This window comes from Cheilinus undulatus, linkage group 20, assembly GCF_018320785.1.
Source record: "Cheilinus undulatus linkage group 20, ASM1832078v1, whole genome shotgun sequence".
Classification (NCBI taxonomy): Eukaryota; Metazoa; Chordata; class Actinopteri; order Labriformes; family Labridae; genus Cheilinus; species Cheilinus undulatus.
Genome location: NC_054884.1, coordinates 2,742,784 through 2,762,066, shown reverse-complemented (window position 1 = coordinate 2,762,066; position 19,283 = coordinate 2,742,784). Strand labels below are relative to the sequence as shown.

The following is a 19,283-nucleotide window of genomic DNA, read 5'->3' as shown; positions in this document are numbered from 1 at the left end:
ATAGTCAGCAGTGCAGAGAGTAAGAACTATTCCAAAGGTGAGTTCATTTCTTACATATTTATGATATCAGACTAATACTGTAATGTTTTTATAGCTGCATTCATAAACATACATAGCTCACAGGGTGTGCCTGTGAAGGAACAGGTCAGTCACTGTGCTTGTGTTATTGTTTTACTGCAGGTAAGTTTGAAAGACAACAGTAGTGGACTTTAGAGTCAGAAGTATCTTTATAAACCCCCAGAGGGCAGTGTGGTTCTTAATAGAAACATGTACAAACCAAACAGAATATTTAAGAAAAAAGTGTGCGCAAACCTGTACCACAAAAGTTGGGATGTGAATAAAAAAGTGATTTAACACTATGCAACCTTTATTACAGTGAACACAGCACAAAGTCAAACTATTTGATGTCCAAATTGATCCTTTTTTAATTTTTGGAAAGAAACATGTTCAGAATGCCTGGAACACTTATCAAAAAAATTGGGACAGGAGTTTTCTACTGTATTCCATCACCTTTTCTTCTCACAACACTCAGTTGTGAAACTGAACCAAACACATGGACTCTTCTGCCAGACAAGAAAGGACAACAGGGGAGACTAAGGGCCAATCCAGTTGCTATGCCTTAACCCTTCCCTTTGCCCCTTTATACAGAGCGGTAAGGGTGAAAACGTTTTCTTAAGAAGCGAGACGCCACTTGATTGCAGTTCATCATCACACATTGCCGATAAACAGCTGTGTCATCGGAGGTGACAATAAAGCTTCAACCATCTCGTTCATACTATAGATCTCTGTGTTGATCTTCTCAACTTATTTATACAGTTAATAGCCCTTGTTCACACGTGTACAGACCAAAATACAATAAAGTCCCATCCCCAGTGGCTTCAGATTGAATATATGAGAACTGTTGTATTTTCATAATACCATATTTTTACATTTATACACCTTAGTTTGTTGTTCCATTACGCAACTGATCGCAGTGCATGGATGGAAATTCATCATACCCCTTGCTCCTAGAAAATCTTCATTTCAAGGGCTATCTACAGTTGAAACCAGAAGTTTATATACACTATATAAAAAGGTACATCAACTTTTTTTTCTCACCGTCTAACATTAAATCAGATTAAACTTTTCCTGTTTTTGGTCAATTAGGATTACCAAAATTATTTCTATTTGCTAAATGCCAGAATAATGAGAGAGATCATTTTTTAGACCATTTTTTATTATTTTCTTGAGAGTCAGAAGTTTACATACATTTCATTAGTATTTGGTAGTGTTACGACCTGGCTCAGGGAAGTAACAAAAGAGGCAGTCCACACGTAGTTTAGAGGAATAACAAAATTATGTTTATTTGTAACAAATGGTCAAACTAATGAAATAACTAATGTGCTATGTAAATCTGAGTTATCAGTCATGTCTGGAATGTATGGATGAGTGAATGTGTTGTTGGATTGTGGTGAAATGTGCATCAAACCGAACAAAAGGGTGAGATGTCGGCAGCAGGCCCAGCTGAGAGAGAATGAGAGTCTCAAACAGGCTGGCTTATCTGCCTGTCTGAAGGCTCTGCTCAGGTGAGCAGCAATCAGCTGACATCTCCTCACAGCCCCACCCTAATGCCAACTCCAAACACCTGAAAGAGGGGATACATTGCTGAGAGCAAGGCATGGAGGAAATCAGGCAGGGTAGAAACTAAATGGGAGGGGTCGTCACAGTAGCATTGCCTTTAAACTGTATGACTTGGGTCAAATGTTTTGGATATGCTTCCACAAGCTTCTCACAATAGTTTGCAGGAATTTTGGCCCATTCCTCCTGGCAGAACTGGTGTAACTGAGCCAAGTTTGTAGGCCGCCTTGCTCGCACATGCCTTTTCAGCTCTGCCCATAAATTTTCAATGGGATTGAGATCAGGGCTTTGTGATGGTCACTCCAAAACATTAACTTTGTTATCCTTAAGCCACTTTGTAACCAGTTTGGCAGTATGCTTAGGGTCATTGTCCATTTGGAAAACCCATTTGCGCCCAAGCTTTAACTTCCTGGCTGATGTCTTGAGATGTTGCTTCAGTATTTCCACATAATGTTCTTTCCTCCTGAACCATCTATTTTGTGAAGTGCACCAGTCCCTCCTGCAGCAAAACAACCCCACAACATGATGCTGCCACCTCCATGTTTCACAGTTGGGATGGTGTTCTCAGGCTTGCAAGCTTCCCCCTTTTTTCTCCAAATGTAATGATGGTCATTATGGCCTAAAAGTTCAATTTTAGTTTCGTCAGACCACAGAACATGTCTCCAAAAATTAAGGTCTTTGTCCCTGTGTGCATTTGCAAACTGTAATCTGGCTTTTTTATGTTTCTTTTGGAGTAATGGCTTCTTCCTGGGAGAGTGTCCTTTCAGCCCATGTGGGTACAGGACTCGTTTGACTGTTGATAATGACACACTCTTACCAGCTTCAGCCAGCATCTTCACAAGGTCTTTTGCTTTTGTTCTTGGGTTGAGATGCACTTTTCGGACCAAAGCACGTTCATCTCTGGGACACAGAACCCGTCTCCTTCCTGAGCGGTATGATGGCTGGACATTCCCATGGTGTTTATACTTGCGTATAATTGTTTGAACAGATGAACGTGGCACCGTCAGGCATCTGGAAATTGCAACCAAGGGTGAACCAGACTTGTGCAAGTCCACAATTCTCTTCCTGATATCTTGGTTGATTTCTTTTGATTTTCCCATGATGTTACACAAAGAAGCAGTGTGTTTCAGGTGTGCCTTAAAATACATCCACAGGTGTGCCTCTAATTAACTCACATGTTGTCACTAAACCTATCAGAGGCTTCCAAAGACATGACATCATCATCTGGGCTTTCCCAAATTGTTTAAAGGCATAGTAATCTTAGTGTATGTAAACTTCTGACTTTGAAGAAAGTAATAAAAATTGTCTAAAAAAAAATCATTTTGTCATTATTCTGGCATTTAGCAAATAGAAATAATTTTGGTAATCCCAATTGACCAAAAACAGGAAAAGTTTAATCTGATTTAATGTTAGATGGTGAGAAAAAAAAGTTTATGTGCTTTTTTATATAGTATATGTAAACTTCTGGTTTCAACTGTAGATAGCCCTCAGCCCTAGCCCTCAATTACAAAGAGAATTGAAACACCCCTTCACCTGCAGTGAACACGCAAAACCAAGGGAAAGGGCTAAGATAAGGACTAAGGGATAGAAGTGGGATTCCCCCTGAATACTTTAGGCAGTGTTGGGCAACACATGGCTCTGGAGCCACATGTGGCTCTTTTGTGAAGATTTGTGGCTCTTTTATGTCAATTTTGAAACATTATTTTAAATTTTATTTGAAATATTATTCCCCCAGAAGACCTTAAAAAAGAGAAACTTTTACCTCAGATTATCTATAAGAGGTCACATTTATCAGTTTGTTTTCCAGATTTACACCGTATGCTTTAATTGTAAACCTTTATTTTTTTTTTGTCTATTTATTTCCATCGCCCTTATTTGCAATTTTTTGCCCCTTTTTTCCTTTTTTGACACATTTATCCTGCCTTTTGCTCTTTTTCCCTTTTTTGTATTTTCTGCCACTTTTTGCCCATTTAAGCTGCCCTTTGCCATTAAATAGCACCATTTTCCCAATTTTGCCACCTTGTTCCTGCATTTTGCCCATTTTAGTCACTTTTCACTCATTTTTTGCTGCTTTTGACCATTTTTTCCACCTGTACCTTGTTACTTATCACCAATTTTGCCTCTTTCTGCCCTTTTTGCCATGCTTGCTCCTCATTTTTGCCCCCTTTCACCCATTTTTAGCCTATTTGGCCCCTTTTCACTCATTTTTGGCACTTTTTGCTGCTCTTTAGCCATTGCAGCCACCCTTAATTTATTTTTATTGCCACTTTAACCTTTTTTGTCACTTTTCACCACTTAGATTGTGGCTCTTGCAAAAGTATTTTTCAACAATTTGGCTCTCTGGTTGAGCAAGACTGAGTAACACTGACTTAGGGGAAAGGGAGACAATGAGACACAGGTGAAACACATGAAGCAATCACAGACACTGATGAGCTCTGAAAAGAGACACAAGGTAAGGTTACAGAATAAAACAGGGAGCAAAAGATGAGAAACATGAGGAGGGACATTATAGAACATAGAAACTCTTTCATGAACCTGTAGACACGTCATCGGTAAGTGTCTGCAGTCTGATGACCCTAAAAATGGACTTCTTTCCTAACTTGTTGATGTCAATCCTGACTTGACCAGTGAAGGTTTCAGTTGTTGGATTTTGTACTTCATAATCCACTATACACCTCAATGACTGACAGGTCATGTTGTAACTTATGCAGAATGTGGCTTGGCATTATCCTGCTGAAACAAGCAGCCAGCGAAGTGTGTGGGAATAGAGGGAACCCTCGTTCTTCACCAGTTCAACCCACTCTACCTAAAGTTGCTAACTATGGCCTGTTATTATGAACAGAGGGGAATACGCCCCCAACATCCCCAGCTTCACCAACATCCTCATCCTCTGCCTTTGAACGTGATGCCATCGTTAAAAGCCTTAAATGGGCTTTAGAAGGATGATGTAATCCTTTTTGAGTTTTTTAAACATTAACCCATTGACCTTTGAAAATGATGTCATCCTTAATGTTGATGAAACATTCCATCCTTGCCTTTTGCATGCAGACCAGTCTAGGCCCCCAGTTTAACCAGTACCCCACCATATTGTCTGAATGGTATACCAGCGTGCCCTGTAAATCATTGTGAGCCTGTCGCCGAGTTTTAGTTGAATTAAAGTTGTTTGTAGTTGTAATATTTAAGGCAGTGAAATTCCATAATAAATGTTTCTCCCTTTCCTACGACAGATAAACTGAAGATGGAGACGGTTCTGGAGAATCTGGTGTCCATGGTAAAGAAGAACCCAGAAGGGATTCCCTTAAAGAAGCTGGCCGTGGTCTACAGTCAGATGTACCACAAAAACCTGACGCTGTCCTCTCTGGGCTTCGACTCCATGACCAGCCTGGTCTCCTCTCTGCATGATCACCTGGTTCTGGATGGGGAGCTGGTCTTCCACAAGGACCAGTGGCGTAAACAAAAAACTAAAGCCAGAGCTAAAGCCAGAGCTGAGGTCGAAGCTGGAGCCTCAGCTGACAGAGGGAGAAGTGAGGTGGTTCTGGAGGACATCGTCACCATGATGAAAGATCACCCAGCTGGCATTCCTCTGAAAAAGCTGTCCATTCTCTACAGCCAGACCTACCACAAGAACCTGACACTGTCCTCTCTGGGCTTCGACTCCATGACCAGCCTGGTCTCCTCTCTGCACGACCACCTGGTTCTGGACGGGGAGCTGGTCTTCCACAAGCACCAGTGGCGTAAACAAAAAACTAAAGCCAGAGCTAAAGCAAAAGCAGAGGTCAACGCTGGAGCCTCAGATGACAGGGAGAGAAGTGAAGCGGTTCTGGAGGACATCGTCACCATGATGAAAGATCACCCAGCTGGCATTCCTCTGAAAAAGCTGTCCATTCTCTACGGCCAGACCTACCACAAGAACCTGATGCTGTCCTCTCTGGGTTATAAATCAATGCTGTGTCTGCTGGAGGCCCTGAGTGAAGACCTGATCCTGATCGGGGACATAGTCTTTCATAGAATCCACCAGAATCAGAGCCAGAATCAGCCTGTAGATCTGAGAACATCTAAACCCTTAGGGGACAGCCGGCCACAGACTCCGCACAGCTCTGATGGTCTCAACTCTGCCCCCCGTGAGGACCCCAGCTCTGCCCCCTCAATGCAAACTGCACTCAGCTTCCTGGGTCCGCCTCTGATTTCCACATTTCCTTTACCCTCCTCCCAGAATCCTTTACTCTCCCAGAATCCTCCAGTGAATCCACTCATGACTACAAGCAGACCTGCAGAGGCTCTGAGCAAGTCTCAGCTCTACAACAGAGTCTTACAGGTGAGTCATACACAAACACCAAACGGTACGTTTTCATGCATAGTAAGGGTGTACTCACACTAGGCTATATAAAGTCCGGTACATTTGGCCAGTGTGAGTGCAATCGTTCCATGCTTCGGCATGGCACGCTTCGCGGCCCTGGCACGGATGGACGAGGTGGGCCTAGGCACGGCACGGATGCAAATGAAGGAGTACAAGCGCGGGAATGTGACGTAGCGTAAAGTAACAAAAAGAAGACCTGCCTCAGAGAGCACACCAGGCAGCAGCTGCATGCTAGAGACAGCAGGATCCCAGTCCAGTCCACATTTCTGACCAGTTTCTGGCAAAGTCAGGCTTTAATGACCGTAAGAGGATTTTTGGTTTGTAAAATAAAGCTTCTTCCCTTGTTTTAGTCACAAACAGCAGCTCACAGGATAACACACACCTTTCATCCTCCGTGCGTAAAGGAGAGAGCTAAATACATGGACATGTGTGTGCAGCGTTAATCACACGGCTGATTTAACCTCTCTTATTATAAAATTATAATCCCAAACTATCATCCACTGAATTAACTTACCTCTAATTCTATTTCATGTCACCAAGAAGTGAAAGTGGGATTTTGATCGCTGACGTTTGAATGGAGCATCGTTTATTAATCCTGAGGCACATTCACCTCCAGCTCTCATCAGATGGTTAAAATTGCTCTCCTCACCTTTAAATAAATCTTTTATCTGATCACTTAATCCTGCTCTGGACACAGCTGTCCTGTGACATGAGAGCTTGTTTGATGCAGCGCTGAAAAGCATCCAAACGCAGAGAAAAGGCTCAGTTCATGGCGCGTAAAAGAATTCCACGGGGATCCAGATAGTATATTGACACGCAGAAGAGTGGCTGTAGGGGCTCATACGAGTTAAAAAGTCCGGGTTTCATTCATCAGAAGTGCTTGGAACTCTGATCAGGCTCCAGATTTTATGCTGTGAGCAATAATTCTCTGCTATGAAGCGCTTTCTCTTTCTCTCTCCTCACCGTTCTCTTTAACGTAGACCGTAGTTAACGTAGATACTGATCCCAAGCCAGGTGGAATAACTCCGGTCTCAGATCATATATCGTATAAATCTGTTGCTATTTTACAGCCTAAAAACAACACTTATATATACAGAGTCATCAACACGTATAAATTCATCAACGGTGGATGCTTTGTGTGATGACGTTGGCGTGTGACGAATCCGTGCCCAGGCCTGGATGCGTTGAGCAGTGTGGGTGCAGGCCAAAGGGGGGACAGGGGATGGGTTCAAATGGGAATCAGCACTGTTAGAATACGGCACGGTACGGATGGCCTAGTGTGAGTACACCCTAAGAGGAGCTCCAGCTCCGGCTGGATCAGGATAAACTAGGCTGCTGATCTTGTCCCAGTAGAGAGATTTTGCAGAAACTTGATGACCACGCTATCACTCCCTGTGGTTGAAGTACTGGTGCTGATATTTGGTTTCTATACAAACCTTCTGATGTTAAGTCTACCTAATTAGCTATAGTCACCCTTATGTATGGGAGCATATGCCGGCTCAGGACTTCACCACATCTGGTCCAACCCACTGGGTCCTGGGCACCCACTATGTGGTGACCTGGATCAGGCCCAGGAAAGCACACCATGTGCCTGTAAAAGCAAAGCTGCCACTCCTATATCCATCAGCTGACCCTTCCCTCACCCAATCTCCTGAACACCTCAGCATTAGACATGCAGTCTAACAATGCTACCCAAAAATAAAAATAAAAAGTTATCACAAAGGAGTCCAGTAGATGCCTCTGACCAACAGTGTGGCCATATGAAAAAACCCTCGGATATGGTGTTACCATATAACTGCCCATTAAACTGAAGTGTTGCTAAGTTAAACTAAAGTGTTGCTAAGGTAAACTAAAGCATTGCTAAGGTAAACTAAAGTGTTGCTAAGTTGAACTATAGTGTAGCTAATGTAAACTAAAGTATTGTTAAGGTAAACTGAAATGTTGCCAATGTATTCCAGGTTATGAGGAGTTATAAGCTGTTGGCCCCATCCATGGATCAGCTGAAGGCGGCTTACCTACAGATGTTTGGGGAACTTCTCCCTATTAATCAATATATGTCAATGTATGACTCCTGGGAAGCGTCCTGTCCTAAGACTCCACCCTTGAAACCAGCACCTGGTCAGAGCAAAGGTGTATGGAACACACCTGCAGGTAGACAACCACGACAACATTCAGCTTCATATGTTCGAAAAAGGTCATCAACTGTCTAAACAAATGTGTGATTCTCTCTACAGCAGCTCCAGCCGCCTCCAGCCTCCCATCATCCTCCTCTGACTTTCCTGTGCTCAGTAAAGATGCCTCCAGCCCACTGTCGTCCTCTGACTTCCCAGCGCTCGGCACTGAAGCGACCAGAGAGAAGAAGAGTAGAGGGAGAGAGGCGTCTCCGAGAGAGGGCAGTGCCAGTGCTGCCCCTGTCTTTAAGGAGGCGTATCACGCCCAGCTGAGGGAGATCCATGGAGGAAACATGAGGGCGGTGGAAACGTTGGAGAACGATGAAGAGCTCACGGGATGGAAGAGGAAGAAAGTGATGGATCAGGAGTCGGTCAACATCCTGATGGAGGAAGTGATGAGAGAAATTGCAGCAGAGGGAGAGCTGGTGACCAGAGAGAAGGTGAGGATGCAGACTTCTGATTTCTCATGGATGATCATCAGCTTTTTTACTAATTAATATAAAGTCAGAGCCTTTATTTTATGTAAGCCCAAACTGATTTCTTTTTTAAAACATTGACAGAACCAAAAGATCCACGTTAGAGTTTAGGAAATGTAACATTTTAATGTAATTCAGACCACTTAATTTATCCCAATGAATAATTCAGTTTTCACAGTCACATTAAACAATCAGTACAAAGACACAGATGCTCATTGGCGTGTTGGCCCCCTCATGTGGCCGCTTTAGTTATTACAGACCCAGCCTCAACAGAGATTAGAATGCACATTTAAGAACAGCAGCAGATGAATAAATAAATTAGACTAAGGTACCTTGTAGATGACATTATAAGTCTGCATTCATAGAAGTATGAAAGAACCACCAGCATTAGAACAGTTCAAACTGCCATGTACAACAAAGGAAAACACAATAATAAAAAGCTATCAGTCCATGAGACTACTATCCAGGTTTAACAGCCTCATGGCAGGAGGTATAAAAGACTTAGAATAACAGTTTGCTCTTCGAGAGGGCGCTATAGAGGGGTGGTCTGAGGGCGTTAAAGTTAACTTAACAGGATGTGGTCATGATGGGGAAGTACAGTACCGAAAATGTACTGAACCGTGACTTCAAAACCGAGGTAGGTACAGAACCTAAATTTTTCTGTACTGTTACACCCCTAGTGGCCATCCACCAACCATCCAGAACTCCATCCATCTGGACAATCCAGTGTAGCACAACATTAATCAGTGAATTAAACGGTTTAAAATAAGTCTTCTTATATTTCTGAGCCACTCGTTTCTCCTTGTGTGTGTTTGTTATAACCTTGCAAAGCAGATGGACACGCCCGTTTCCTTGTTTTTCACTGGCGAATCCGTCTTTTAAGCACCCATCTGAAGCATTCGATTAGAAAGTGACAGGACCAATCAGTGAAGAGGGGCAGCACTTTCAGGCGCAGCAGAGTCGTGACGTTAACAAGCAGCAGCAGGAGCTGGTGCAGTTATGGAGGAAGAGAGTGGATGCTGCTAAAGTGCCAGTTTTATCAGAACTTGACAACATTTCTTTGTTAAAAGAAGAACAAAGAGCAGCATTGAGTTGTTTTCTTTTCAAAAACGACAAAAGTCGAGTACTTACATGTCTGTAGTCGCCATGTTTCGCATTATTCCTCATTAGCTGCGCAAGTGCAGCTCGATCACTGCTACGTCACGTATTTTGTTGCTCTTATTGGCCCGTAGCAATGTGATAGAACGTCCATCCAATCACACTCCACACACATCACAGTGGTCAGCTGACGCTTCTGAGAAAGACTGCAGATGACCGTCACAACATGTCAAGGTCAAAACATCTCCTACATTAAAATGTCTGAAAAAAAATTATAGTTGAAGTTTTCCTATGCTGAAGGAAGCTAACAATGATCACATCTGAATGAGTGTAGGTAAAACTCCACTCAGCTGGTCGGCACGGCATCTTGGAGAGCGTCCACATACAGAATTAGGGTTCTAAAGTCTGATCCTGGGTTATTACAGAGAAGAGAGTCCTCTACACAGGAACGTAGGAGTCAAACACAGATGAAGAGAAAATATCATGAAGAGTTTGACCAATCAGCACGGCTTAAAGAAAATGTTTATAGAAGAATGATGATTATTTCAGAGAACAAACCCTGTGTGCTAACCTTCCACCTTTAAAAGATGTCCAGGACATGTCCTTATCTGAGAGCAGACACTAAGGCTAGGTATGGGTATCACTGCATCCCTGCCTACAATAACACTTATAATTGTCTATTAACAATTAGATGTAAATGTTGTCAGAGTAGATTCTAGTTTAAATGTCTGAATCCTGATTATCTCTCCTAATAATCCCAGGCGATATCGAGAGTGTGCCAGCTGCTGCAGATTCCCTCTTTAGATGCAGGTAGAATCAACCCATGGAATATTCCGGCTCTCAGAGACCTCCAGTACATCATGAGAGAGATCAACATGTTCATAGAGGTGGGTTAAATGTTTCTGAAGATACCTGTTGAAATAAATCTGGTTTTTCTTCTGTTAAAGTCCTCTCTCTCTGAAACAGTGCACCGAGACCGTGACGTCCATCTGCACGCTCTACGAGCTCGGACAGTCGCTCGCTGGCCTGAAGGACAAGAAGCACTACGAGGAGCTGAACCTGGGGCCGCTCTGCAAACTGCCACTCGTCCACCGCATGTTCAAGATCGACAGCAACACTAAAGACGACGACATCCGCCAGATACAGACGATCGACATCCTAAAGGTAAGATAAGCATGGTTAGATGACTACTGCTAAACAAGCTGCTTCATATGTCTTCTATTTAAAACATTTAAAGGTGCAATATGTCAGATTTTTACATTTAGATGTCTGCTTTAATTAAAATATCCAAAGGTATATTTTTGCAGAATTCTGGTAGTTAAACCAATCAAATATTCAACAGTTTGTGCCCTCTAAAGAGCTGGTTTTCTACATAAAAATACATTAATCATCTCTGTCTCTGTTTTTCAGCAACTTCGTGTTTTTCGGCGTCAGGTGAGCAAACCTAAGGTGGACCTGGCTGAGTTCATGAAGTACCTGGCTGATCACTACAACTGTGACTCTCCATACGAGCTGGGGATCAGGATTCACAGCATCGGACTACCTATAGCGGTAAGACACAGCGTGGATGATTTTAATCTTCTGCCCTGTTACTAAAGGAGGAAAGACTTAACCCTTCAAAGAGTTCAGAAGATATCACATTCGCAAGCAAGGAAGGAACATGAGGCCCAACCTCCTTTACCTTACACCCGAAAACCTCCAAAATCAAATGAATTCATCTTCAATCCAGAGCTCACTTCTGGCTATCACTGCTGTGGAGCTATAATAAAAAAAAAAAGCCCTGAAAAAAACAAAAAACTTGATATTCAACTGGGCTAGAGTCAGGACCCACCACCACCTCCCTGTCCACCAATCACCACTTGAATTTCTGACATTTTTCAGTCATATCCAAGTGTTTCTAATGAAAAGTAGGGCAGTTTGGACTTGAAAAGGAACAACAGACGTGATGAATCACCGAGATATAGATATATCCTTCAAAATAAAACCACGTCCTCAACTTTTTTTCCTGACACATCTACAACCCACTGTAAATAGCTCTGTGATCCACTTTTGGATCCAGACCCACCAGTTACAAACCAAGGTATTAAACACCTACAAAAATGGCAATAAAAGGAAAACTGTCCCTGAAAGGGGAGCCAGCCCCCGTCATTCATAGACCCCGCTCTCATTGACTGGCTTAGCTTACTGCTAGTAATCTTCAGCTTAGGTTTCATTTCAGTCTAACCAGTAACCTCACTGGATTTACTGTCTAATTAGTCCATCAGCGTGTCCTTTAAAAGCATGTTTATGATATTAATCTCAGTATAAAGTATGGAGTGTTGGTGTTTGTCCACTTTTACGACTGTCAGTGGGGAAGTAAAGATTCTTTTACCCAATCAGAGGGCTGCAGTGAGTCTAGCTCCGGTTGGACAGGTACACTGTACCCCAGAAGAAGTCTGACTGTACAGAGAAGTTATGTTGGTACCTTAACGGACATTTAAAACAACTGGTACCGGGGCGCAGGCCTAGGGGTTTAAGGCGCGCCCTATGTATGCAGGCGGCCCCGGTACGAATCCAGCCTGTGGCCCTTTACCTCATGTCTCTTCCCCACACTCTTATCCTTGTTTCCAAATTTGTCCACTGTCCTTCTCTATCAATAAGAGCATAAAAAGCCCGAAATACGTCTTTAAAAAAATACATAACTAGTTCTGCATCAAACCAAACTAAACCAAACCATGTAAACACAGCTGATAAACCAGCCTTATTATAAACCTAATCTTGTTTGTCTGATTCCTCCTCAGACCTTAATAAAAGTGAGTCGAGCCGAACACCAGACCCTGGAGCAGGCCCGGGATGTGATCCAGAAAGAGCTGATGGAGGAGACGGAGGATCGTCTGAGGAAGGTGAAGAGGAGCGTGTTGGATCCTCTGCAGGGAGCCGCTTCCTCCACAGGAAACTCCGAACTCAGGAGAAAGTACGCCTCCATGACAGCAGCAGAGGTGGTGCTGGCCATCTACTCCAACGCTGAGGGGGTGTTCAATCCTAGGATGACGAAGGTGGGTGGTCAGACTCGTCAGTATTTACTATCAGTGAGTATAAAGACTCTGGTCCATTCACAGTAAGAATGATGGTAGATCTATGGGGCTCCTTTTCCTGAAGAGTTTGTCCTCATCTCTGCACAGTGTGAATGTGGTTAGCTAAAGGGGTTGGATGGTAATAACCACCGATTTCTCAGACTCCAACATCATCATCAGCGCTAGACATGACAGATTTATTATATGCAGACTTTGCTCAGCCTTATCTTGGTGAAAACCCGAGTAAAACAGCTTAACTCTTGTGTGCCTTTGGTAAATTTTCTCTCCAGCACGTTCAGAGTTTCCTGCTGCAGGTGTCAGGTAACCCGCTGGCGAAGGCTCTGTTCCAGCTCGCCATCTGTGGAGGATCTCTGGCGGTTCCTCAGGACCTGGTGCCCAAGGAGAAGAAAACCTCAGAGCAGAGTAAAGCAGAGGACGGCCCCCAGGTGTCCCTCCCCAGTGAAGGTAGGACTGCAGGATGTCTGATGGAGTTGGCTAATGGTGAGTCTGATCCACAGAGGTGACATTTCCTTCTTTCTCACAGGTAAAGTGAAGCAGTTCCTGAAAGACAGCCTGTCATCTCAGAACTCGGCTGTCACACTCGCTCACATTGCTGCTCTGGAGAAGAAACTGACCAAACACTTCCAGGTCAAAGACTTTGTCTCCTTAAAGCACGGAAACTTCCTGGAGTTCCTGGTCAAAAACCTCCAGGTATGAGGGTTTTTATTCACAAAACTTAGAATAGACGTCAGTCTGATGCATAAGCACAGTCTGTTTACCCCGAAGGGAAAAAGTGTCTTAAAGGGAGGTTGACGGATGAAACATCCCAGATTTACAGAGCAGAGAAGGAAATATTTAATGAATGAAGCGTGGACAGAAAAGATCAGCAGTGCTTGAAGCAGTGTCTGATGCTGTTAGGACACAGTGTTACTGTTCAGCATCAGTCTCCCTCCACAGTGAAGAGAAGAACACTGATTTTTTTCTGCCTGTCTGTGTTGGTGAAGCTGCTGCAGGACTGTCTGGGCTCCTCTCTCATCCTCAGCAGCTGCAGCATGGAGCTGTCCGGCAGCGGCTTCAGACCGTCCAGACAAGACGTGTTTGAGTTCATCAACCAGTGTGGAGACATTTCATCCACTGATCCAGAGGAGGTGATTTCTAACTTTTAAACTTCTGCCTTTGTTTTTATATAAACTCCAATACCTCCTCCTGTGCCAGCCCGTGCTGTCGCATTAGAACCACAGTAAAGGCTGCTTTGAATCATATATCATCTTTATATCATTGTAGCATTGTACCATAGAATTGTATGGTAAGGTATCCTGTGACTTCTGTCCTGTTTTATTACACTGTACTGTATTGCAACATGTTCAGAGTTAAAGATGGGGTTTAAATTTTTTCCTTGCCTCCTGATGAATCTTTGGTTTGACCTGGACTTTAGATAAATATAAAACATGCTGATGGAGTGACTTTATCATCTATCTTCCTCCAGCTGTCCCACATCGAGTCAGCTCTGAGGACCCACTTCAAGGTCCGGGACAGTCGGGATCTGGGCTTTGGGACCCTGCACATGTTAGCTGGTCTGGTCCAAAGACAGAGATCTCTGGGTGGAGGAGGACAGAGCCTGGTCCACTATGAGTCTGCTCTATTCGCCAGACAGGGCAAACAGAGGTCAGAAGGGTGTTTTTTAATTCAGTGAGTCCATTTTATCAGAAAAACATTTGCTTGATTTGCAGTTGATCAATTTAAGCATCTTTGTTGTTATGATAATCATCCGGCCTTATTCTCAGCAACTTGTCTTCATCTTGGTTTAAACCTTTAAAGTTAAAAATGTTTTAATTTATCAAGAGATCAAAAGGTTGGTGAATGACTTTACATAGAGATACTGATATATTGAGATACTGGATTATTTCTGCAGTTATTTAAACATTATTCTCTCTCTCTCCTCCATACAGTGTTGAAATGGGGGGTGAGGCGGTGGGACGTCTGGGGGAAGTGTCCAAGGATCAGGCCCTCTCCTGTCTGCACTGCTGCCCCCTTCTGGAGGATTTAAACCAGTGGAGTCAGTGGGAGCTGGTATTCAAACCTCATCACGGCCCGCTCAAAGATTTCATTGAGAGAAACGCAGGTACGAATTAGACTCGTTAAGACCGCCAGAACTCTGCTCAGCATTACAGTATAAGACGATCCTGATTTTTCCTCATTATATTTAAGATAAAACAGCCATATTTAAATATCTTTAACCAGGTAACAGTGGGCTGTATCCTGTGTATTTGACAGAGGAGATGGTGGTATTTTCCTCCTTATATTGACGATTAAACAGCCATACTTAAATATCTTAAACCAGTTAACAGTAGGCTATATCCTGTTTATTTAACAGAGATGATGGTGGTATTTTCCTCCTTATATTAAAGATAAAACTGTCATATTAAAATATCTTAAACCAGGTAACAGTGGGCTGTTGGCGCTGGAGGTCACGCCCGGTCTGCTGCTTAGGATTACCTCCCACACTGGAGACAAGCACTTCTCAGCTGCTGTGATGAACCTCGACCCGGTCGGTACGGCCGGACATCTGGTTTCCATGGTGATTGCTGATGGAATTGCCAACGCTCCCACTGCCCTCCTGGCCAATCACATGCAGAGGTCGCTGGATATAGCCGTGGCTCGAGAAGGTAGAGATGCTCTGTTATACTAGAATATTAATATTTGATACCATTCCAGCGAGAAATCAAACAATGAAGAGCAAATATTTGGTGGTTTTTAACATCCAGATGGACAAAAACATTAGTAATGCTTGGACAAAGCTGGAGACCATGGAAACCCTTCATGACTTTTGGGCTTACATTTAAGGAGTGCTATGAATGTTGGAGTTTAAGTGTTTAATAGTTAAAATTCTTGAAGTGTTTTGATCCTGACATAAAGGTTTATTTCTCAGAGATGTCTCAGGATGAAGAGGACATATTGTGCTACAGAAGAGTGGCTAAATTCCTCCTGGAGTGTTTCATTAGAATCCCCTCTAGAATCAGCCAGGCTCTCCTCAACAAGGTGGGTCACACCACACAGCTCTCTGAGATCAGTCACGTAACCTGAGAGCTTAGACTTCAGAATAGAAATAAATGTTTGGAGGGCTTCTCTTTAGCTTTCTGTATTTTGGTCATTTTAGACCAGGGTTCCTCAAGATCCTTGAAAAGTCTTTGAAAGTCTTAAATCAGACTTGGCCATAAAAATTCTTAAAAATCCATATTGTTACTTTTGACAGGGAGCCAATTTATCAGATTTGTATTCTTCGCATGTTCTCATTGGAACTAACAGCATTTCCATCCTGTACAGAGCTTACCTGTCTGAACTGTTCAGCTCAGCAAACCTGCTAAAACGTAAAATCCATCATTTCATAAGCAGTTTATTAAACCAGCACCAGTGTACAGAGAAATCACATGTGCCTGTCATTTCTGACTGTTGTTATAAAATAATTTGTGCATTTTGCATTAATCAAAGATGACGCCTCCTGCTCATTTGTTGTGAACCTTCTCTCATGTATACAGCCTTCAGGTGTTTTCCCTCTGGATGAATGAAGAATCTATCTCTATCTATTTATCTGTCCAGGTGTTCTTGGAGCCCTTCTCTGGTGTCCTGGGTCAGACCAAGTCTAAACTGGTCCTGATCACTGTGGCCCAGTCTGACCCTAGACACCTGAACTGTCTGCACCGTCTGGGGATCCTGCTGGGCGTCACCGAGTGGATGAAAGATTTCCAGAAGAAACTGAACGCACCACAGAACCACGGGGACATGCACACAGCTGCTGAGGAACATGCCAAGGTCAGAATTTAAGCAGGAGGTATTTTTAAAACACAGATGTCCATGGTTATGTTCCTAGTTTAAAGGTAATCCAGGTGTTCGTTTTGATATTTTAAAACATTTAGGTACATCTTTGTTCTTGTGTTAAAAAGTTTATTTTTCAGTAAAAAGCTTAAAACCTTAAGACTGCCTCATGTTATTGAGATAAACTGGTGATGTACTCCTCTAAACATGAAGGTTTGAGTCTGCTTTAAGATCACGACCTCTGTATGGAGAAACACCTCTTTCAGTCCTTTGAGTTTGCTCCCAAATACACTTTTTGTGGCGTTATCAATTAAAATGCACCATAACCATGGCCTAATGCCAGCACCAATATTTCCACCATTCACTCTAGTGAGTGATGTCATGGTCACATGACCTCAGAACATCCTGGCAAGCAGATAAAAGAATGAAGCAGCTTTATTCAGTGCTCAGCCAAAATGCTTCATATACTGTATGTAATGAGCTAAACAAGTCATAAAATGATTATGAATATTTAGTTTTAGCTCAGATTTCATTACACATAATCCTTCTGTAAATATATTTTTTACTCCAGTCTAATCTGATGGATTCTGAGAGCAGCAGTCTGTCTGCTCTGAACACGAGTGAAGATGAGTTCATGGACGAAAATGTGATGGACACCAGCTCTGTCTCCTCCGGTCTCGACCAGAATCATCAACCAGGTAAAGATACAAATTCATTCCAACCTCTCTTCAGTCTCTAAATGGTTCAAGGGTCTTAGTTCTGTTCCTGAATGTTTTCTAGTACTGAATGGCATCGAGCATGATGAAGAGGAGGAAGACGAGGATGAAGAGGAGCTGTATGAGCTGACCTCTGTGCCTAACGGAGAAACGTCAGCGGTCAGCAGCGATGCTGATGGACGCCAGAAAGAAGACGACTCAGGCACGTCTGATTCTGAGGAAAGCGAATCAGAGGATGACCAATCAGAGACGGCGATCGACATCCACAGAGCCATCATCGAGGACATCAGGTGTGTTTTCTAGGGTTCTCTATGGGGTGTTTGTTTGAGAACATCAGGTGTGTTCTCTAGGGTCCTCTACAGGTGGTGTGTTTGAGAACATCAGGTTCATTCTCTAGGGTTCTCTACAGGTGGTGTGTTTGAGAACATCAGGTTTAATCTCTAGGGTTCTCTACAGGTGGTGTGTTTGAGAACATCACGTGTGTTCTCTAGGGTTCTCTATCGGTGGTTTTGTGCAGCGTAGTCCGGTACCCAGGATTTGACATGGACATCCAAGACATGTTCTGTTCTGAGCTACGAGGATAGCCGTGCCTCTGTAACAGCTTTTCTCCCTTATGTTGTCATAAACATGCTTCTTTTGTGAATGATGGGAGCTGTCTTCCATCTCAAAGACCTGTATTTTCATTTAAAGTTATAAAAAACAAACCTGGTACCAGATAAGCGCTGTTTAGGAACCAAAAGACCGTCCGTTCTCCCTGAGATGAGACTGTCAGTAAATAACGGCTCACTTTAAACGTCCTCCTTCGTACTTCTCCAACAGAAAGAGCGAGTTTGGGATCGGCGTGGAGCTTAACGCTGAAGGTCAGAAGCTGATGCAGGTTAGTCAGGAACGTCTGGGCCGGAGCTTGGATCGCCTCTCCACCGAACTTTACAGCAAAGACACGCACTTCGTCCTGGAGCTCATTCAGGTCTGCTCTAAATGTGCTCTGCTCAAGTTTATCACTTAAAATCATGGCTTTTAAGATTTGATAATTAAGATTTGATGGAGGCAGGCTGCTCCACCGTTTAACTGCTCACGCCTCTTTATTGTTATTTCCCAGAATGCCGATGACAACAGTTACTTGTCAGAGGACAGTGTGGTTCCTGCTCTGGCCTTCGTGGTGGAGAGAGACTGCATTACCGTCCTGAACAACGAGACAGGCTTCCAGGAGAAAAACATCCGAGCCATCTGTGACGTGGGCCGCAGCACCAAGGGCAAACACAAATACGGCTACATTGGTGAGTCTGTGATATCTGACATGTGAACAGAGAGAGATCATCCAGACCAGTCTGTAGTTCAGTTGATCAGAGTCGTGGTCATGTTTTAAAACTGGCCGCTCTTCTCCTCAGGTCAGAAAGGAATCGGCTTCAAGTCTGTGTTCAAAGTCACCGACTGTCCTGAGATTCACTCCAACGGCTTCCACCTTCGCTTCGATAAGACCTGTGGCCCCATGGGATACATCCTTCCCCACTGGGCCGATGATGAGAGGATGCTGGACGCTCAGCTGAAGGAGCTGAACCTGCAAAGGTGAGACCACCGACAAAGAGGGGACCTCTACACATCTGGGTTTAAACGGTTCATACATTAGGAGGAAAACCGCTTCTCAGCTGGAGCGTGTTGGTCATGTCATCTCTAACATTATTCACCACTTTCCTTATCCAAAAAGAGTGCCATCTACAGCACCAAGTAGAAATCAGCTGACACTTTTTACTTGCATCGATTTTACAAGTTCTCTACACTCTAAAACTGAACGAGTTGAAAATATTTTTTGGTAACTGATTGTGTGAAAGTTTTAAAGTAGTGTTTTTAGTTAAAGTTAAAATATATAACTCACATTTGTCTCATCCACCAGATTCTTCCCCTCTGTCTCTCACATATTTGATTTTTAACAATCATTCCACCCAAAGTCAGCTGATTTACAAAGACTGAAAGCTGACCTTTGA

At 43.3% G+C, this 19,283-nt stretch overlaps 1 protein-coding gene across 7 annotated transcripts in view; it reads left to right on the top strand.

Moving 5' to 3' along the window:
- wu:fj29h11 (protein NO VEIN) overlaps positions 1 to 19,283 on the top strand; it is a 70,184-nt gene that overhangs the window by 12,315 nt on the left and 38,586 nt on the right. For 4 of the 7 annotated variants that reach the window (XM_041814940.1, XM_041814943.1, XM_041814942.1 and 1 more), the window contains 20 exons: positions 4,845 to 5,932; positions 7,933 to 8,125; positions 8,209 to 8,585; positions 10,481 to 10,606; positions 10,686 to 10,883; positions 11,130 to 11,270; positions 12,500 to 12,754; positions 13,063 to 13,237; positions 13,317 to 13,483; positions 13,777 to 13,920; positions 14,259 to 14,437; positions 14,722 to 14,894; positions 15,214 to 15,438; positions 15,702 to 15,811; positions 16,370 to 16,582; positions 17,157 to 17,283; positions 17,366 to 17,591; positions 18,121 to 18,268; positions 18,401 to 18,578; positions 18,690 to 18,867. In XM_041814940.1, coding sequence (XP_041670874.1) covers positions 4,856 to 5,932; positions 7,933 to 8,125; positions 8,209 to 8,585; positions 10,481 to 10,606; positions 10,686 to 10,883; positions 11,130 to 11,270; positions 12,500 to 12,754; positions 13,063 to 13,237; positions 13,317 to 13,483; positions 13,777 to 13,920; positions 14,259 to 14,437; positions 14,722 to 14,894; positions 15,214 to 15,438; positions 15,702 to 15,811; positions 16,370 to 16,582; positions 17,157 to 17,283; positions 17,366 to 17,591; positions 18,121 to 18,268; positions 18,401 to 18,578; positions 18,690 to 18,867 — 4,610 coding nt within the window. In that variant the 5' untranslated portion in view covers positions 4,845 to 4,855. The other 3 variants (XM_041814944.1, XM_041814941.1, XM_041814939.1) reach the window with 3 other exon arrangements.